General features: G+C 43.7%; 1 protein-coding gene across 2 annotated transcripts in view; it reads right to left on the bottom strand.

Annotated features, from left to right (window-relative positions):
- Positions 1 to 22,408, bottom strand: part of tmem39b (transmembrane protein 39B) — a 111,049-nt gene that overhangs the window by 70,880 nt on the left and 17,761 nt on the right. For both annotated transcript variants that reach the window (XM_078567507.1, XM_078567506.1), the window contains exons 2-3: positions 13,288 to 13,470; positions 352 to 571 (exon numbers count right to left, since the gene is read on the bottom strand). In XM_078567507.1, coding sequence (XP_078423633.1) covers positions 352 to 571; positions 13,288 to 13,415 — 348 coding nt within the window. In that variant the 5' untranslated portion in view covers positions 13,416 to 13,470. The remainder of the gene's footprint in view (positions 1 to 351; positions 572 to 13,287; positions 13,471 to 22,408) is intronic.

The following is a 22,408-nucleotide window of genomic DNA, read 5'->3' on the forward strand; positions in this document are numbered from 1 at the left end:
GGGAGAAGTTTATGATTGTGTAAATTTTGCATTAATTGTTATAGAAGTGGATTTGATAGTGAAAAGGCTATTCTTGTTTTAAGTTCATGTTCTTATGCCATGACCAGGCTGGAAACACCTCATTTGGTACTTAAGATGCAGTCAGACAGCCTGGCTAATAATAAGAGTATACCATCACAATGCTATAAGTTTCAGAGCACAGTAAACACGAACATATGTATATTATCTCTTATCAGCATTAAGTTTAACTAGCATTTTAGACAGTCCAAGAAAAAGTTGGGTTCCACTGAACCATTTGACCAAAAGAACTCACACTTACTGGATCACAAGGAGCAATAAATTCATACTCACCAGTGACGTAAGTGCAGGTGGATGAGTTGGAGGATACCACCATACTGTTTTATAGATGTTGATGTAATGAACAAACAAAGCAATGAGGTGGCAGAAGAGAAGGTGAAGCTCGAACAGAATGCCTTTCTCAAGAGGTAATTCAGGAATCTTACTGTGTTTCAGAGGGATCACAGTCTGGGTTGCGAGAGGAGGGCTTGTCAAGCCAGTTCCTGAGCCGCTCCTAAGGACAAAAATCAAAAAACTGCAGTTGTTCACTGGTCAAAGCATGATGTTTCATCACTTCCTGAAGCCCTCAGATGTTCGTAAGGAGGACTTTGCAGGGTCGACAGGGCTGCGATTGCCTTTGTGTTTCTGGTGCCTAGGTCGATGGTCCGGTGGTCCGTCCGGTTTCATTCCTTTTTTGTGACTTTGTAGTGGTTTGTTACAACTGAGGTTTGCTAGGCCATTTCACAGGGCATTTAAGAGTCAACCACATTGCTGTGGGTGTGCAGTCACATGTAGGCCAGACCAGTAAGGACAACAGATTTCCTAAAGGACATTAGTGAACCAGATGGGTTTTTACAAAAATCGACAATGGTTTCATGGTCATCATTAGACTTTTTAAATTCCAGATTTTTATTGAATTCAAATTCTACCATCTGCCATGGCGCGATTCAATCCCAGGTCCCCAGAGCATTACCTTGGGTCTCTGGATTACTAGTCCAGCGACAATACCACTACGCCACAGCCTTCCCTATTTGGATATCCACAGTCAGCAAACATTCTAACGTTAGGCTAGGGTCAAATTCTCACTATTTTGCCCTAATGTTCTTGAACCCCTCTTTTGGTAGTACAGAACTTGAGTATTGCTGAGAAAAAGAGAGACATTTTTGTTGAAGCTTTTCATCTTGCACTCATCAGGACAATTCACAAGAAAATACCAATGTCAGCGGAAACAACATATTTATACTGTATGAGAAGAGAGAGTGCTGACTGGTTGGCATGTGGAGTTTGATTGGTAGAAGCACGACCATGGAGAATGCACCAGTTGATGGTGACTGACAGTTAACTGCCAAACATTGTTTGAAATTTAAACCTGGCAACTTATGACTCCAAATCAAGACTTTGCCCTGGAGAATGAACCAGCGAATGGCTGTCACCTATTTTGTTTAGCTGAAATAGGTGCATTCTGAATTATTTCTGTTTGCAAAGAACAGGGCCCTGTCTATTAATATATGTAGTTTCCAGTACACGTAAATGTGCCACACTGCAAGCCCAACTGACAATATTAAGTTGGCTGTTAGTGTAATTCTTAGCACACTGAGGATTATACAGCAAATGTTGTCCAATTGTGGAATCATATGTTACGCGTTTTGTGGCGAAGTTAATTGCTTTGCCAAACTGCTTCCACTGAAGTGAGCTTATGGTGGCTGACATGTTTCAAACGGGTAGTATTTATTATGTGGTCATCTATTGAAACAATATAGTGGCATAAACAGCTCAAATCGAAAAATGAAACAAATTTGCGCACCTCAGACCTAGTGTAGGGTACAACGTAAATTAAGTTCAGCTTTAATGACACCATGTATGCCCAAATAGATGGTGTTGTCATGGGCCTCTAGACCCAGCTCTCGCAAACATCTATTTTGGGTTCCATGAGAAATGTGTCTTTGATGGAATGACACCTAACCTCCTACCCTTTGCATATTTCCAATGTGTAGATGATACATTTGCTATATTTAAATCGGCAGCTGCATGTAATAATTTCCTTGCATGTCTTAATGGGGTCCATCCTGTACTCAAATTCACGTTTGAAACAGTGCAGTCAAATGAACTCCCTTTCCTTGAGGTACTAGTTCAGAAATTTGCTGGGGGTTCTCTACCGCGGTCTACCACAAGCCTACGTTCACCGGTCAATACACGCATTTGGATTCTTACAGTTCCACGCGCTATAAGATTGGCCTTATTGACAACCTTGTAAAGGCGGAGGGATAGTGGTATTGTCACTGGACTGGTAATCCAGAGACCCAGGGTAATGTAAACATGGTAAAGGCGGAGGCAGTGGTGTAGTGGTATTGTCACTGAACTGGTAATTCAGAGACCCATGGTAATGCTCTGGGGACCCAGGTTCGAATCCCACCACGGCAGGTGGTGAAATTTGAATTCAGTAAACATCTGGAATTTAAAAAGTCTAATGATAACCATGAAACCATTGCCAATTGTCGTAAAAACCTATCTGGTTCACTAACGTCCCTTTAGGGAAGGAAATCTGCTGTCCTTCCCTGGTCTGGCCTACATGTGACTCCAGATCCACAGCAACGTGGTTGACTCTTAAAATGCCCTCTGAACAAGGGCAATTATAGATGGACAATAGCCAAATAAAAAAAAAGGGCCCGAGCCATTTGCTCACCATGCAAGCTTGATGCTGAAATAAAGGGCATCAAAGACATCCTATGAGATAATGGCTACTCAGTTCAGATCATTTCATGCCTCTTCAACAGAACTAAGTAAAAATAGGTGAAATATAAGCTGGTTTAAGAGGGGGTGGGACAAGTAGAGCTGGATAGCGGGCCAGTGATAGGTGGAGATAGCCTAAAGGTGTCGTAGACAAAATGACAAAGAGGTGTTGAAGGTGGTGATATTATCTAAGGAATGTGCTAATTAAGGGTAGAAAGCAGGACAAGCAAGGTACAGATAGCCCTAGTGGGGGTGGGGTGAAGGAATCGAAATAGGCTAAAAGGTAGAGATAAAACAATGGATGGAAATACATTTAAAATAATGGAAATAGGTGGGAAAAGAAAAATCTATATAAATTATTGGGGGAAAAAAGGGGGGGATCGGAAAGGGGGTGGGGATGGAGGAGAGAGTTCATGATCTAAAATTGTTGAACTCAATATTCAGTCCGGAAGGCTCTAAAGTGTCTAGTCGGAAGATGAGGTGCTGTTCCTCCAGTTTGCGTTGAGCTTCACTGGAGCAAGGCAGCAAGCCAAGGACGGACATGTGGGCATGAGAGCAGGGTGGAGTGTTGAAATGGCAAGCGACATTGGGAGCAACGAATGCAGTAGACTAAATTGAGGGAATCCGCCCTCACACCTTCCTCTCCCTCCCAGAAACATGATAGGGTCCCCCTTATCCTCACTTATCACCCCACCAGCCTCCGCATTCAAAGGATCATCCTCCGCCATTTCCGTCAACTCCAGCATGATGCCACCACCAAACAGATCTTCCCTTCACCCCACCCCGGCGGCATTCCGCAGGAATCGTTCCCTCACACTCCACCCTGCTCTCATGCCCACATGTCCGTCCTTGGCTTGCTGCATTGATCCAGTGAAGCTCAACGCAAACTGGAGGAACAGCACCTCATCTTCCAACTAGGCACTTTACAGCCTTCTGGAGTGAATATTGAGTTCAACAATTTTAGATCATGAACTCTCTCCTCCATCCCCACCCCCTTTCCGACCCCCCCCCTTTTTTCCCCAATAATTTATATAGATTTTTCTTTTCCCACCTATTTCCATTATTTTTAAATGTATTTCCATCCATTGTTTTATCTCTACCTTTTAGCCTATTTCGATTCCTTCACCTCACCCCCACTAGGGCTATCTGTACCTTGCTTGTCCTGCTTTCTACCCTTAATTAGCACATTCCTTAGATAATATCACCAGCTTCAACACCTCTTTGTCCTTTTGTCTATGACATCTTTTGGCTATCTCCGCCTATCACTGGCCCTCTATCCAGCTCTACTTGTCCCACCCACCCCTTAAACCAGCTTATATTTCAACTCTCTTCTATTTTTCCTTAGTTCTGTTGAAGAGTCATACGGACTCGAAACGTTAACTGTGTTCCTCTCCGCAGATGCTGCCAGACCTGAGTTTTTCCAGGTATTTTTATTTTTATTTTTGTTTTCGATTTCCAGCATCCGCAGTTTTTTGCTTTTATGATTATTTCATGCTGTGTATCACACAAACTCATGAACAGGCCCAAGGCGGTCACTTTCGCCCCTGAAAAGTGCCCAATCTACCTCAGATTACCCTGGAAGGGCAAGGTATCTCAACATTTTGAGCAACATGCAGTCACAACACGAGTGGTATTCACCACTAACAGGATGCTGCGTCAAGCCAAAAAGACGTTCTGCCTATCACACAAATTAGTAATATGGTGTATGAATTTCAGTGCCAGTGTGATGCTAGTTACGTAAGCCGTATGTCCTAAAGACTGGCGGATTGTATCAAACAGCATGTCCCAGCGCTGTTCGCAACGGGCAAGGTACAGACTGTACCCAGCCAGCTCGTGCTTGCAAAACTCAAAACACAGTGTCCAACATTAGATATGATTCTGCAATTGGACAACATTTGCTAAATAATCCTCAACGTGCTAAGGACTATGCTGACAACCAATTTAAGATTGTCAGTCGGGCTCGCAGTGTGGGGCATTTACATGTACTGGAAGCTACATATATTAATACACAGGGCCCTGTTCTTTGCAGACAGTAAGAACATGGACACACATTGCGCCTGTTTCAGCTAAAGAAAATAAGTGACAACCATTCACTGGTTCATTCCCCGAGGTAATGTCTTGACCAATCTGTGCCAAGTTGACTGGTTTCAATTTCAAACAATGCTTAGCAGTTAACTGTCAGTCACTATCAGCTGATGCATTCTCCATGGCAATGCCTCTACCAATCACAGTCCACTTGCCAACCAATCAGCACTCTCTTCTCATACAGTCTAAATATGCTGTTTCCCTTGACATTGGTATTTTCTGGCGAAATGTCCTGAGTGCAAGACGAAAAGCTTTAACAAAAATGTCTCTTTTTTCAGTAAACCTTTTTTCCCCATCATACCACTCAAGGGCACAAATGGGAATTTTTCTATTTCCCACATCAACTATGTCTTCTCTCCCAATTGATAGCAAATTGTACGCCTGTGGAACTTAACAAAGGCTGTTCAAATTAATTTAATGTAGTGCCTTTACAACAATACAGATGAAACTTTCATGCCAGTAGATTCAAGCCCAGCTTTCAGAAGTAAAAGAGTTAAACCAATATGCAACCAAAATGAAAATTGTCTAATATTAATAAACACTGCATTATACTTATCTTGACTACATCCAAATACATGCCAGTTTGAATGGTACTATTTTATGGAAATAACCAAAAATATAAAGCTCTGCGTGTACCAGGCTTGTGTTCTCAGCACCCTCCTTAACAGTAGCAAGGTTATGATCCCAGTTAATGGTACTACTGGACAAGTCAGATCGCAGGGTGGAATCCGGCTTGATGGATACTACCTTTTTTTTAGTTTAGGAACGTGGAGAGTGGCTATTGAACAGAGTAACAGGAGTCGGCTGATGAACTTATCACAAAAGAATAAATCATTTATTAAACAAGAAAAAATGAACTACAGTACAATACTTCTTCACCCACAACTATACCTTTACAGATTTGTAAGGATCACAGAAGTTACAAAAGCTATCTTATACTCTAATGTTCACAGTAAGCACACAAGTCATGTAAACCAATAGGCGACCTGTGATAAGACACCACACTCTGAAAACGAGTGGCAGATGCCACCCCAAACAGATGCTATGGATTTCTCATCAACTTCCCCCACCAGACGCTTGTCACACCGTGAGCCCAACAGTCTCACTGAACTTTGTCTTTCACAAGAGGGTTTCCAATCTCCACTCTCGAAGAACTCGCTTTGGAATCTTCTCCCAAATGATGCTTTCTCTTGGGCAGCTTCTACAAGGGTCCACTCCAGGGTTTCGAACTACCCTTCCCATCTTCCTCTGCCCTGGATCATCTTGCACATTCAATCTTCCTTCCAAGCACTCTCTCGCAGACTCAGCCATGTCAACAGAACACTACTGCTTTACATACCCATAGTAAAGATTTACAGGCCTACGGCTGTCTCCTCAGATCTTCTGGCTTCTCGCAAGCATATTTTGCTTTAAGTCTGCTTCCTGCAGCTTTCTCCCTTTAAGCTGGCAACCTTCCTCTCTGCTCCTCACTTTTAGCTTCACTTAACAGGATCTTTTCCAGGTTCCTGTCCTTATTCTTTGACTTAACTGTCCTCTTTGGACCTTTCCTGTTCCACTCCCTGGTTTTGAGGACTTTCTTCTTTAGTGTTTTGGAACCTGGTCCTGCAGTTCCCTCTCCTGTGTCCAGCTTCTCCTGGCACCTGGCTTCAACTGAACTCAAACTGGTTTCGGCTTCTCTGTCTCTCTGCATGGGCCTCCCGTTGCTAGGCAACAGCAGTTTTTTTTCTACCTTATTTGTTTTAACTCCCCATCAAGAGTCATAAAACTTAATTAAAATGCAGGCATCTTTTAAAGTGAAACTATAACTCAAATTCCGCCCTGTTTTAATACAAAAATACAAATCAAACTTAAATGTCAACACTCATTCCTAACATCCACAAATACAAATATAACTTACTTAAACTATCCCTAGTTCCTAACACAAGGCACGGACAACTATTGCAAACCAAGAAAAGTGGCTAAACAGCTTCCACCTCCATGGCCTCAGGTGAATATTGGGCATCTCTGGGCAAGACAGAGTGTCGAATATGGAAGTTCAGCAGTGTGCAGCGATCCCAGCATGTTTGCCCTCGAGTCAGCGGCGACTCCACTGGCTGGGCCATGTGAGCCAAATAGATGATGGCTGCATCGGCTAGCTTGCAGTCAGCACGATTCCAACAGGTCACCAACGTCTGTGCTACAAGGGTGTCTGCAAGCAAGGCCTCAAGTTGACGGGATTGGAGTCAATGCGTGGGAAGTCCTCACTGCTGACCGGAATGTCTGGAGACAAGTAGTCAGGAAGGGCGACGAAAAAGCAGAGGACAAAAGAAATGACCAGATGGCGGAAAAGAGAGCCCGCCGGAAGGAAAAAACACCAGTTGACCTCAGGCCAATGCTATTTATCTGTGCCTGCTGCGGAAGGGATTGCCACTCACGAATTAGCCTCTACAGTCACAACAGACAATATCCAATCCAGAAGTGACGTAAACCCTGGGTGCACTCCATCGTTTCTCGAGATGGGCATACTGCGTCATCATTTTACAGAACCGCTTCTCTAACTTTAGTCTCCCTGCTGCAAGAAAAGTATCACTAATCACTGGGCGGTGCACAAGCAATGCTCTGGGTAAATTTCCCTCATTTGCTATGGGAGACATCTAGTTTTTGTTCATTACTTTGATGCTGAGGGGTATCATGGAGGGAATAGTCCCTTCAGAATGCTGAAAGGGAAGGAGAGAGCAAGATGTGTTTCGTGGAGGTATAATGCTGGAGGTGACAGAAATGGCGGAGAACGATCCATTGAATACATTCCTTTCACGATACCCTGGTCCACTCCTCAGTCACCTCCTGCCCCCTTCCCACGGCACCTTCCATGCAAGTGTAGATGTAACACAGGCGCCTTTACCTCCTCTCTCCTCACTGTCCAAGGCCCCAAACAATTTTCCAGGTGAAGCAGCGATTTCACAGAATCACACAGTGCAGAAGATGCCCTTCGGCCCATCAGGTCTGCATCAACACGTCAGAAACACCTGACCTACCTACCTAATCCCATTTACCAGCACTTGGCCCATAGCCTTGAATGTTATGACGTGCCAAGTGCTCATCCTGGTACTTTTTAAAGGATGTGAGGCAACCCGCCCCCACCACCCTCCCAGGCAGCGCATTCCAGACCGTCACCACCCTCTGGGTAAAAAAGTTTTTCCTCACATCCCCCCAAAACCTCCTGCCCCTCAACTTGAACTTATGTCCCCTTGTGACTGACCCTTCAACTAAGGGGAACAGCTGCTCCCTATCCACCCTGTCCATGCCCCTCATAATCTTCTACACCTCGATCAGGTCGCCCTCAGCCTTCTCTGCTCCGAAGAAAAAAACCCAATCTATCCAACCTCTCTTCATAACTTAAATGTTTCATCCCAGGCAACATCCTGGTGAATCTCCTCTGCACCCCCTCCAGTGCAATCACATCCTTCCTATAATGTGGCAACCAGAACTACACACAGTACTCCAGCTGTGGCCTCGCCAAGGTTCTACACAACTCCAACATGACCTCCCTATTTTTGTAATCGATGCCTCGATTGATAAAGGCAAGTGTCCCATATGCCTTTCTCACCACCCCACTAACATGCCCCTCCGCCTTCAGAGATCATTGGACACACACGCCAAGGTCCCTTTGTTCCTCAGAACCTCCTAGTGTCATGCCATTCATTGAATACTTCCTTGTCAAATTATTCCTTCCAAAGTGTGCCACCTCACACTTTTCAGGGTTAAATTCCATCTGCCACTTATCTGCCCATTTGACCATCCCGTCTATATCTTGCTGAAGCCCAAGACACTCAACCTCACTGTTAATCACCCAGCCAACCTTTGCATCATCCGCAAACTTACTAATCCTACCCCCCACATAGTCATCTATATCATTTATATAAATGGCGAATAATAGGGGACCCAGTACAGATCCCTGTGGAACGCCACTGGACACTGGCTTCCAGTCACTAAAGCATCCTTCTGTCATCACCCTCTGTCTCCTACAAATAAGCCAATTTTGAATCCAACTTATCAAATTACCATGCATCCCATGTGCATTTGCCTTCTTTATAAGTCTCTCATGTGGGACCTTATCAAAGGCTTTGCTGGAATCCATATAAACTACAACAACTGCACTACCCTCATCTACGCACCTGGTCACCTCCTCAAAAAATTCAATCAAATTTGTTAGGCATGACCTTCCTCTGACAAAGCCATGCTGACTATCCCTGATCAAACCTTGCCTCTCCAAGTGGAGATAGATTCTCTCATTCAGAATTTTCTCCAATCGTTTCCCTACCAATGACGTGAGACTCACTGGCCTGTAGTTCCCTGGCTTCTCTCTACAACCTTTCTTAAATAGTGGAACCACATTAGCTGTTCTCCAGTTCTCTGGCACCTCCCCGTGGCCAGACAGGAATTAAAAATTTGGGTCAGAGCCCCTGCGATCTCCTCCCTTGCCTCCCTCAGCAGCCTGGAACACAAATCATCCGGACCTGGAGATTTGTCCACTTTTAAACCTGCCAATACCTCCAATACCTTGTCACTCCCTGTATCAATTTGCTCAAGAACCTCGCAGTCCCTCTCCCTGAGTTTGATACCTTCATCCTCATTCTCTTGGGTGAAGACGGATGTGAAATATTCGTTCAACACTCTACCGATGTCCTCTGGCTCCACCCATAGATTGTCCCCTTGGTCCCTTATGGGCCCTACTCTTTCCCTGGTTATCCTCTTCCCATTGATATACTTATAGAATATCTTGGGATTTTCCCTACTTTTACCAGCCAGAGCTTTCTCATATCCCCTCTTTGCTCTCCAAATTGCTTTCTTAAGCTCGACCCTGCACTTTCTGTACTCCACTAATGCCTCCGTTGATTTGCTTCCCTTCTACCTGCGAAAAGCCTCTCTTTTCCTTCTCATCGTATCTTGAATATCTCTGGTCATCCATGGTTCTCTGGGCTTGTTGCTCCTTCCTATCACCCCAGAGGGAACATGTTGAGCCTGTACCCTCCCCATGTCCTTTTTGAACGCCCCCCACTGCTCCTCTGTAGATTTCTCCACAAGTAGCTGTTCCCAGTCTACCTTGGCCAGATCCTGCCTTATTTTACTAAAATCCGCTCTCTCCAATCCAAAACATTTTTTTTGCAACTTGTCTATTTCTTTGTCCATAACAAACTTAAACTGTACCATGTTGTGGTTGCTATCACTAAAATGCTCGCCCACCACCATCTCAGCCACCTGTCCGGCTTCATTCCCCAGAATTAGGTCCAGCACTGCGCCGTCCCTTGATGGATCCTCTACATATTGACCTAAAAAGTTCTCCTGTCCACATTTCAAGAAATCGACTCCATCCAAGCCCTTAACACTATGTCTAACCCAATTAATGTTGGGAAAGTTGAAATCACCTAATATAATTACCCTATTGTTATTGTTTTTATACACCTCTGCAAATTGTGCACATATTCGCTCCTCAATTTGCCACTGACTATCTTGGGGGTTTATAATAAACACCTAACAATGTTGCTGCTCCTTTTTTATTCCTAAGCTCTATCCACACAGCTTCATTCGATGCCCCCTCCAAGATATCATTCTCCTTATTGCAGTAACTGACTCCTTAACTAATAATGCAATGCCTGCTCCTCTTTTACCCCCTCCCCTGTCTCGCCTGAAGATTCTATATCCCGGAATGTTGATCTGCCAATCCTGCCCCTCTCTCAACCACGTCTCAGTGATGACTACTATTTCACAATTCCACATGTCAATCCTCACCTTAACTCATCCGTTTTACCTGTAATATTCCTGGCATTAAAGTAGAGGCCATCCAGCCTTGCCTTACTGCCTTGAAACTTAATGCAGCTGTACTCCCTCTGACTTGATTGTTTTACTGTATTATGATGTGTCCCTATTCTGCTAACGTTCTGTGTTCCCTCCCCCTGCCGAATTAGTTTAAGCTTCTCTCAACAGCACTAGCAAACCCGCCCACAAGGATGTTAGTCCCGCTCTGATTTACTTGTACTTATTTCAATCTAGTCTACTGTATTCGCTGCTCACAACGTGTGGTCCTCCTCTGCACTGGGGAGACCAAATGCAGATTGGGTGACTGGTGTGTGGCACACCTCAATTTTATCCGCAAGCATGATCCTGAGCCTCCGGCGGCCTATCCTTCTAATTCTCCACATTACCCTCAAGCTGTCATGAAAATATAATAATTCTCACAATATTGTGGTTTATTATAAAAGGTAGGCTAATAGTGGGGTTTGGATAGTGTGTGTGTGTGTGAGAGAGAGAGATTTAATTGAATTGCAGACAGCTGGTCTGGAGGCTTTGAGTTATCAAAAAGCTAGATTTGAAAAGATAAATATGTAAGCATGGCAGAAGTTTTAGAATGTGAGGTGTAACGAAAATTTGCATTTTTAGGTAAACCAGAGTAGTTTGAATTTCAAAGAGATGGTAAGATGTTACACCTAGCCAGAAGAAGCCAAGCCAAACAGTGTGTTTATTTTTCCAAAAGGTTACTGATAAAATTAGTCGTATGAAAGATTTATATTATGAGAAAAGTAAAGTTCCAAAGATATATTGGAACAATGGAATTTGCATTAAAAAGGGAGAAACATGTATAAAGGAGATGAGGCTATGTGTCAGTGGAGAAGGCATTCTAAGATCTAACACAAATGTGAAAAGTCTCCAGCCTCTGTGCATCAAGTTGTTGTCTACAAGAACCAAAGCTGAGAAAACTCACTTTGAATTCTCCTATGCAGGGTATTGTGTTGCTTTACCTGGGTCTGTTTAAATCTCTTTGTTTTTACTTTTGCCTTAACGAAAGTGTAACTGGAAGCCAGATTAATCAGGGGTTTGAGGAGTTATTATAGTAGTAATTTGTAGACCTATGTATGTGCTTGAAATCTTTTCTTTTGTTAATAAATGTTTAATTTATTTTTCTAAGAACCTCTGAAGTTGTGGTCGTCTTATTACTTCTGAATTCAGGGCACACATCTCGAAACAAAATACAAATTGCATAACAGTTGTGATCGCATGATCAAGTTTCCCTCATGGATTTGATCTGCCTGGCACACATCATCTGCCAGGTCATAACTATGTTGACATCTCTGTCCTTGGCCTTTGTACTGTTCGAGTAAGGCTCAACATCAGCTTCAGAAACAGTATCTCATCATTCAGTTAGGCACATTACAGCCTTCCAGACTCAACAGTGAGTTCAACAATTTCAGATTGTAAACTCTGTCCTCCATTTTGTTTCCTTTACTTCCCTTGTTTCAGTTTCTTTTTAGCCAGTAGCACACCTGCTCTGGGTACATCTTTTGTTTCTTTTCCTGTCCCATCAACATTACTTTTGGCCCTGGAAGACTAACTCTTCTGTCTTTCAATTTTTCCTGTCTTCCACCCTATCACAGACCTTATTTTGTCCTTGTCCCACCCACCCCTTGCTCAAAACCTATTACATCTCTAACTTTTCCCAGTTCTCATGAAAGGTCCCAGAGCTGAAGTTAACTTGGCTTCTCTCTCTAAAGATAGTGCCTAACCTGCTCAGATTTTCCCCAGAATTTTCTGTTTTTATTTCAGGTTTCCAGTATCTGCAGTATTCTGCTTTTTGACACATGTTTAAGATAGTTGGCTCAAGCCAGGAGGAGATGAGAAAAAATTTAATCAGTACATTATGATGATCTGAAATGCATTTCCCAAAAGGATAATGAAAGCAAATTCAATTCTCACTTTCAAAAAGGAAATGGGTATATCCTGAAATTAAAACACAAGAAACATTCTCAGGACCATGAGGAATAAGCAGGTAGTGGGACTAATCAGCTAGTTCTTTCAAAGAGGCACAACGGCCTCTTATGCAGAACAATTCTATAGCAGACCTGCCGCAAGGTCCTACAAGTCCATCAATTTGAAGAGGCGCAGTGCTAGGGATTCCCTTTTTCAGGAGTTCCCACAACACAGCTTCACAGGAACACAGCACAAGAAGAGAGGCCTGCACTCCTCCGGAAAAGAAGTTTACCAGCCTTCAGAAGGGCAGTAATGGATCTCCAAAGGAAGGTGGGCCAGAATAGGGAAGCAATTTTTCAACATCTAAATCCAAGGTTCATTTCAATAATAAGTTAGTGAAGAATTGTTATGTATATTTGTTCTATTTTATATGTTAAACAGCAGATTTCAGTGAAGGCAGTTAGATATTTTAAAATCATTTGAACATAATTAATAATGAAGGAGTTATCAGACTTCTGCATTGCTTACTTAAAACTCTACTTCTAAGTCAAATACAAGATTTTGAAAGTGCTTCACTACCAAACACACGAGATCGAAATTGCTAAAGAAGAAATTAAATGAGTCAGTTGCTATTCGCTAGATATATTTTCAGGAATAATACACTATTTATTCCTCCCTCAGGGAGTTCGTTACCTGGTCCTCGATCGCACTCCTGTAATGGGTGAGCTGGTGGGATAGCTGGAGCCCCCTAATGTTCCAGATTCATTGAGTGGTGTTCTGCAGTAGGATGTCCGACTTGGCCCTCTTCTGCCCCCTGCCATGCCAATGAAAGGCACTTTTTTCAGCTTTGGAGCTTACCTTTGGTACGGGGGCTTACTATAATTGAATAAAACAATGTGAGTGCTACACCATCATTTGAGTAATGTTTTATAAAAGGATAGAAAATCCACTATTACATATGAAACAATTATAATTGTATAAAAAGATGACTTCCATATCGAAGAGGAGCTGCAGGAAGACTTTACAATAAGTTACAGAATTTTAAAAACTGAATCCAATCTTCCCTCCCCCAGTTCATTCACTTCCTCCTGTGAAGTCACCAACTAGGATTTGGCTCCACAGATGACAACTATGTCCAATACCTACCACAAGTATGCCCTTCACATCTACACATTTAGACCAACAGAGCTATTAGCTTTGGGGAGACGGCAACATAGTGGTATTGTCACTTGGCTGGTACTCTCGAGACCCAGGGTAATGCTCTGGGGACCCGGGTGAAATTTGAATTCAATAAAAATCTGGAATTAAAAAAGTTTGATGATGACCATGAAACCATTGTCGATTGTTGAAAAACCCATCTGGTTCACTGATGTCCTTTAGGGAAGGAAATCTGTCATCTTTACCTGGTCTGGTCTACATGTGACTCCAGACCCACTGCAATGTTGACTCAATCCCCAATGCCCACATCCTATGAACAAACAAAGATAGGTGGAGGGACAGGTAGTATTGTGGAGGCGGGGAGGCTGCAGAAGGATTTGGACAGGTTAAGAGAATTGGCAAAGAAGTGGCAGATGGAATACAACGTGGGCAAGTGTGAGGTCATGCACTTTAGTAGGAAGAATAGAGGCATAGACTATTTTCTAAATGGGGAGAGAATTCAGAAATCTGGAGTGCAAAGGGACTTGGGAGTCCTAGTCCAGGATTCTCTTAAGGTTAACTTGCAGGTTGAGTCGGTAGTTAGGAAGGCAAATGCAATGTTGGCATTTATTTCAAGAGGACTAGAATATAAAAGCAGGGATGTGCTGCTGAGGCTTTATAAGGCTCTGGTCAGACCACATTTAGAATATTGTGAGCAATTTTGGGCCCCATATCTCAGGAAGGATGTGCTGGCCCTGGAGAGGGTCCAGAGGAGGTTCACGAGAACGATCCCAGGAATGAAAGGCTTAACATATGAGGAACGTTTGAGGACTCTGGGTCTATACTCGATGGAGTTTAGAAGGATGAGGGGGGATCTGATTGAAACTTACAGAATACTGAAAGGCATAGAGTGGACGTGGGGAAGATGTTTCCATTAGTAGAAGAGACTAGGACCCGAGGGCACAGCCTCAGAGTAAAGGGAAGACCTTTTAGAACAGAGATGAGGAGAAACTTCTTTAGCCAGAGAGTGGTGAATCTATGGAATTCATTGCCACAGAAGGCTGTGGAGGCCAGGTCATTGAGTGTATTTAAGACCGAGATAGATAGGTTGTTGATTGGTAAGGGGTTCAAAGGTTACGGGGAGAAGGCGGGAGAATGGGGTTGAGAAACTTATCAGCCATGATTGAATGGCGGAGCAGACTCGATGGGCCAAATGGCCTAATTTCTGCTCCTATGTCTTATGGTCTTAACTGCCCTCTGAACAAAGGCATTTAGGGATGGGCAATAAATGCTTGCCTAGCCAGCAATGCCCACATCCTATGAACAAATAAATGTTTTAAAATTAGGTTATATAATGAGCAGCACTGTGAAGCTTAGTCCAGTCCTCATTGAAAGTTCACATGTACACATTTTCCAGTGCTGATTATTGAATAATAATCAGAATCAGGAACTCAAGCTGATTTTACTCCTCCCTAGTCCAGATCGCCAATGTCACTAATGCACTGCTCTTATTAACTCCCAAGGAGATTATGTAAGTTAGTACAATCGATGATCGAACTGGAGATCTCCCTGATCCCTTCCACATGAGGCAATGCACATATCTAGTCAGCCACATATGCATACACTACATTTTAACACTATATGCTTTGCTTAGACACAGTGCTCTGCTACCAGCAAACTATTGCAGAAATGGTGAAAAGGTAAGTTCAATTCAATGATAAACTTCAATGCAAAAATACACAATTCAAAGCATAATTGCAAGCCTGCTGTAGCTCCAGGATCAGTCTTTACTGTTCAATGTACTTTGAACTACTCTGCTAATTATCTCAATTACTCTTGCCGAATCACATGTTATGCTTAGTAAATTTTTAGTTAGGCTCTTTCAAAAACAATTCACAGTATACTTTGAGCTTTTAAATTGCATCTTCATTGAAATTCTAAATTTACACGTTTTCCTCACATGCTGTAAACTACAATTGAGTCTGAGCAGGTTTTTTGGCTTTACAATATTCAGCATTCTAATCAATCTTCAGATGAAATAAATCATAGAATGGTTACAACAAAACCAAAAAAGGTATACCTAGGACTGTGGATAGGGCTTTACATTATCGGAAGGACAGAGTGGTGGGTGGGTAGGGATAAGATAAAGGGAGATTTAGAAATCTAAGAGAAAAGTTGAGGCAAAAAGCAGTGTAGAGTTTTGGGTCAAGACAAAGTGAGACAGGAACCATACAAAGTAGTTAATGAAATAAAAGCTCTTTATCTGTAGCACTTATAATAAGATATGATACTAGCAGTCACTCCCCTTAGGTTGGGCAGAACCTTAGAGTTGGTCTGTGGTCAGGGACGGGAGGGTGTAAATGCGAGTCAGGCAGGTAAGGGGAACCAGCATGTAATGATGGAGGAGCCTCAGCCCCTGACTTTGTCCAACAGATACAAGGTGTTTGTTACCTGTGTGGATGAGGAGAAGGGATTGCAAGGTGGATGAGCGGATTGACTGTGGCGCCATGGTAAAGGATGCCATTCAAGTAGGGAGAGTGAAGAGGAATGTGATAATGATAGGAGATAGTATAGTCAGATGGGTAGATATTGGGTAGATATTGTTCTCTGCAGTCGAAGGCGTGAGCCCAGATGGCTGTGTTGCCTGCCCTGTACCAGAGTTATGGACATCTGCTCTGGGCTCAAGAGGAACTTATAGTGGGAGGTGGGGGGGGGGGGCGGATCTAGTAGTCGCGGTCCATGTAGGTACCAACGACATAGACAGGGAATATGAGTAGGTAGGGCTAACTTATAAAGCAGAACTTCAAGGGTAATAATCTCTGGATTATTACCTGAGCCACGAGAAAATTGGCGTAGGTTAAGTAAGGTTAGGAAGATGAATGCGTGGCTCAAAGATTGGTGTGGGAGAAATGGGTTTCAATTTACGGGCACTGGCAACAGTACTGGGGAAAGTAGGCGCTGTACCATTGGGATGGTCTACATCTGAGCTGTGCTTTGTCCAGTGTTCTGGTGAATCTTATGACTACAGCAGTAGAGAGAACTTTAAACTAAATAGTGGGGGGAAGGGATCATATGAGAGGAGATGTAGTAAAGGGAAACAACAAAGTAACGGAGCAGGGCAGCAATTCGGGTAATGAGTTCCAGAGTGTGACTGGAAGGGACAGAGCATTCAATCATAAGAGTGCACCAGCAGATGAAGCCAAAAATGATCTTAAAAAGTTTAAGGCCCTGTATCTGAATGCACATAGCATTTGTAACAAAAGGGATGAATTGTTAGCACAGATAGAGATAAATATGTATGACCTAATAGGCATGACAGAGATATGGTTGAAAGGTGACCAGGGCTGGGACTTGAATGTTGAAAGGTATTTGACATATTGGAAAGACAGGAAGCTACAAAAAGGTGGTGGGGTGGGTCTTAATTAAGGATGGCATTAATTCAGTATTGAGAGAAGGCCTTAGCTTGAAAGAGCAAGATGTAGCATCAGTTGGGTAGAGTAAGAAATAGTAAAAGTAAGAGGTCACTTGTGGGAGTAGGTTGTAGGCCCCCTAACAGTAGTTACACTGCAGGACACAACATACAGCAAGAGGCAGCGAAACATCAGGACAGAGAGGTTAAAACAGCAAGACTTTGGGAGAGAGAGGCTAAAACAGTGAGACACTTCGGGAGAGAGATGTTAAAACAGCGAGACTCAAGTAGGAGCAAGGGTAAAATAAAAGCAAGGGTCCATGTTCTATTTAGTTAAGATATGTCTGGGGAGCTCAGTCGCGTGATTTGCACATCCTGCGCTATATGGGAAATCCTAGACACTCCTGGAAGTCTGGATGACCTTGTGTGCAGAAAGTGCCTCTAACTGGAGCAACTCGAGCTCTGGGCTTTGGAGCTTGAGTGGCAGCTGGATGCATTCACGAGGCTGAGAGGTTCGTGGATAGCACGTTTCAGGACATGGTCACCCCGCAGCTTAAGGAAGTGCAAGCAGAAAAGGAATGGGTGACCGCCAGACAAAAGAAGGAGACCAGGGAGGTAGTGAGGGAATCCCCCTGCGTGCATCTTGCTCACAAACCGTTTTTCGGCCTTGGAAAGCAATGAGAGTGACGGTTCCTTTGTGGAGACCAACCAGAGCCAAGGCCATGGCACTGTAGGTGGTCCAGCTGCTCAGTGGGGAGGAAGAAGTGTGGAAGGGCAATAGTGGTAGGGGATTCATTAGCGAGGGGAGTAGACAGGCGCTTCTGCGGCCACAGACACGACTCCAGGATGGTGTGTTGCCTCCTGGGTGCCAGGGTCAAGGATGTCATGGAACAGCTGCATGGCATTCTGAAGGGGGAGGGTGAACAGCCAGTGGTCATGGTCCAGGTTGGGACCAATGACATAGGAAGAAAGAGAAAAAAGGTCCTGCAAGCAGGCTTTAGGGAGTTAGGTAGGAAATTGAAAAGCAGGACTTCAAAGGTAGTAATCTCCGGATTACTCCTGGTGCCACACAGTCGTGAGTGTAAGAACAGAAGGATAGAGCAGATGAATGCGTGGCTGGAGAGATGGTGCAGGAAGAAGGGCTTTAGGTTCCTGGGGCATTGGGACCGTTTCTGGGGGCGGTGGGACCTGTACGAGTTAGATTGGTTACATCTGAACAGGAAAGGGACCGACATCCTTGCGGGGAGGTTTGCTAATGCTGTTGAGGTGGATTTAAACTAAATTGGCAGGGAGATGGGATCCTGAAAAGTAGTTCAGAGAGGAGAGAAGCTGAGATGGAATTAAAAGTTGAAATGCTAGTGAGTCTGGAAGGCAGAGGAAACATAGGCCAGATAAGAAAGAATGAGCTAAGCAAGGCTAAATGGAATATATTTTAATGCAATGAGCCTGAGGAATAAGACAGACGAGCTGAGGGCACAGATAGATGCATGGGAGTGTGATATCACAGCTATGACCAAGACTTGGCTAAAAGGGCAGGATCAGCAGCTCAATATTCCTGGTTATAGGGTATTCAGACAATATAGAGAGGGGGATAGAAGGGGGAGGGTGGGTCGCAATATTGATTAAGAAATCAATTCTAGCAGTGAGGAGGGATGATATCTTGGAAGGATCATCAAATGAGGCCATATGGGTAGGAGTAAAAAACACAAAAGGGGCAAACACACTGTTAGGTGTGTACTATAGGCCTCCAAGCAGTCAGGGAGAGATAGAGGATCAACTATGTAATCAAATTTCAGAGAAGTGAAGGCTAATTTTACTAAGATGAGATACGATTTGGCCCAAGTGGACTGGAAGCAGCTACTTGCAGATAAAACTGTGTCAGAGCAGTGGGAGGCATTCAAGGAGGTAATAGCGAGAGCGCAGGGCAAATATGTTCCCACGAAAACAAAGGGGGCTGGGGGGACAAGTCTGGAGAACTCTGGATGTCAGGGGACGTAAAGGTTAGGATTAAAAAAAAAGAGAAGCTTACGGCAGAGGAATGTACAAAGTGCAGGGGGGAACTTACAAAGGAAATTCGGAAAGTTAGGGGGGTGCTTGAGAAAGCATTGGTGGGTAAAATAAAGGAAAACCCAAAGGGGTTTTTTAAATATATAAAGAGCAAGAAGATAACTAGGGAAAGAGTAGGGTCAATTAGGGACCGTTGAGGTAATGTGTGTGTGGACCAGGAAGACGTGGGTACAGTCCTCAATGAATACTTTGTGTTGGTCTTCACAATGGAAAAGGACGACGCAGGTATAGACTTCAAGGTGGAGGACTGTGAAATATTCGAGGGAATTAACATAAAGAGCGAGAAGGTACTAGCGTTTAGCGGCCTTAAAAGTGGATAAATCCACAGGCCTGGTTGAGATGTATCCCAGGCTGTTGACGGAGGCAAGGGAAGAGATATCAGGGGCCCTGCCAGTAATTTTCAAATCCTCTCTAGCCACAAGTGAGGTGCCAGAGGGCTGCTAACATTGTCTCATTATTAAAAAAGGAGGAAGGGATAGACCAAGAAATTACAGGCCAGTCAGTCTAACCTCGGTGGTGGGGAAGTTACTAGAAAGAATTCTGAGGGACAGAATATATCTGCACTTGGAGAGACATGGATTAATCAGGGATAGTCAGCATGGATTTGCTAAGGGAAGGTCGTGTTTGACAAATTCGTCAAATTTTTTGAGGAGGTAATCAGGAGTGTTGATGAGGGTAATGCATTTGATGTGGCCTACATGGACTTTAGCAAGGCTTTTGATAAGGTCCCTTATGGTAGACTGGTCAAGAAAGTAAGATGGGATCCATGAGATCCGAGGCAAAGTGGCATGTTGGATCCAAAATTGGCTGAGAGGCAGGAAGCAGAGGGTGATCGTGGAGGGATGTTTCTGTGACTAGAAGTCTGTTTCCAGTGGGGTGCTGCAGAGCTCAGTGCTTGGGCCATTGCTGTTTGTGGTGTACATAAATGATTTGGGCTAAAATGTAGTGGGTGTGATCAAGAAGTTCGCGGATGACACGAAAATTGGTAGGGTGGTAAATAGTGAGGAGGATAGCCGTAAACTGCAGGAGGATATCAATGGACTGGTCAGTTGGGCAGAGCAATGGCAAATGGAATTCAACCCAGAAAAGTGTGAGGTATTGCACTTGGGGAGGACTAACAAGGCAAGGAATTATAACTATGAATGGTAGGACTCTGGAAAATACTGAAGATCAGAGGGACATTGGTGTGCATATCCACAGATCCCTGAGGGTAGCAGGGCAGGTAGATAAGATGGTTAAGAAAGCATACGGGATACTTGCCTTTATCAGCCGAGGCACAGAATACAAGAGCGGGGAGGCTGTGCCGGAACTGTATAAAACGCTGGTTAGGCCACAACTGGAGTACTGCGTGCAGTTCTGGTCACCACATTATAGGAAGGATGTACTTGCACTGGAGAGGTGCAGAGAAGGTTTACCAGGATGCTGCCTGGGCTGGAGGATCTGAGCTATGAGGAAAGATTGGATAGGCTGGGGTTGTTTTCCTTGGAGCAGGGAAGGTTGAGAGGGGACCTGATCGAGGTGAGAGAGATTATGAGGGGCATAGATAGGGTGGATAGGAAGGCACTTTTTCCATTAGTCGAGGGGTCAATAACCAGGGGGCATAGATTTAAGGTGAGGTAGAAGGCTAAGAGGGGAGTTGAGGAGAAATTTTTTCACCCAGAGGGTGTGGGAGTCTGGAACTCACTGCCTGAAAGGGTGGTTGAGTCAGAAATTCTCGTAACATTTAAGAAGTGTTTAGATACTCACTTGCGTTGCCATAGCCTCCAGATCTATGGGCCAAGCGCTGGAAAATGGGATTAGTTTGGTCAGATTTTGTTGACCGTCGCAGACACGATGGGCTGGATGGCCTCTCTCTGTGGTGTAAATGTCAATGAGTCTAAATAAATGGGGTGTATAAGAAAAGTACTGAGATAATCATGGGTGACTTTAATTTACAAGTAGATTGGGCGAACCAGATTGGCCAAGAGCCTGGAAAATGAGTTCACAGAGTGTTTTCGGGACAATTTTTTAGAGCAGCACGTTCTAAGGCCAACCAGTGAGCAGACTATTCAAGACCTGAAAGTGTGCAATGAGACAGGAGTAATCAATAATCTCATGGTAAAGGAGCCTCTAAGTGACAGCGATCACAACATGATAGAATTTCATGTTCATTTTGAAATGGAGAAGTGTGTGTCTATTACTAAAGGTAACTATGAGAGTATGAAGGCAGGGTTGGCTAAGATGAACTGGGAAGCTAGGTTAAAAGGTAGCACAGTAGAGTTGCAGTGGCAAAGTTTTTTTTTACTCATTCATGGGATGTGGGCGTTGCTGGCTAGGCCAACATTTATTGCCCATCCCTAATTGCCCTGTTCAGAGGGCATTTAAGAGTCACCCACATTGCCATTGGTCTGAAGTCACATGTAGGTCAGACCAATGTCCCTATAGGACATTCATGAACCAGGTAGGTTTTTACGACAATCGGCAATGGTTTCATGGTCATCATCAGACTTATAATTCCAGATTTTTATTGAATTCAAATTTCACTATCGGTCGTGGTGGGATTCAAACCCGGGTCCCAGAGAATTACCCTAGGTCTTCTGGAATACTAGTCCAGTGACAATACCACTATGCCACCACCTGCCCCGGGGAGATATTTAAAAACGTTCAGAAAAAATTATTCCCAGTGAGAAAGAAAGGACCTTTGAGAAGGATACATCATCCGTGGCTAAATTAAGAAGTTAAAGATAGTATTAAATTGAAGGAAACACTGCACAAATCTGCAAAGATTAGTGATAGGTCAGAGGATTGGACAGATTTTAAGAACCAGCAAAAAGGCAGAAAGCAGAGTACGAGAGAAAGCTAGCTAGTAATATAAAAGCAGAAAGTAAAAGTTTCTACAAGTATTTGAATAGGAAAAGTGTAACTGAAGCTAATGTTGGTCCTCTAGAGAGTGAGTTTGGGGAATTGATAATGGAAAACAAAGAAATGGCGGAAGTGTTGAACAGATATTTTGTCTGTCTTCACGGTAGAAGACTTAGAAAACTTTCCAAAGGTTCTTGAAAATCAAGAGATGATAGGGAGGGATGAACTTAATACAATCACCATCAGCAAGGAAAGGTTGCCAGGAAAACTATTAGGCTTAAAGGCTGACAAGTCTCCAGGACCAAATGGCCTGCATCCTAGGTTCTTAAGGGGCGGCATAGATAGCAGATGCATTGGTTA

The sequence above is a fragment of the Cetorhinus maximus genome, chromosome 21 (genome assembly GCF_964194155.1).
Source record: "Cetorhinus maximus chromosome 21, sCetMax3.hap1.1, whole genome shotgun sequence".
Classification (NCBI taxonomy): domain Eukaryota; kingdom Metazoa; phylum Chordata; class Chondrichthyes; order Lamniformes; family Cetorhinidae; genus Cetorhinus; species Cetorhinus maximus.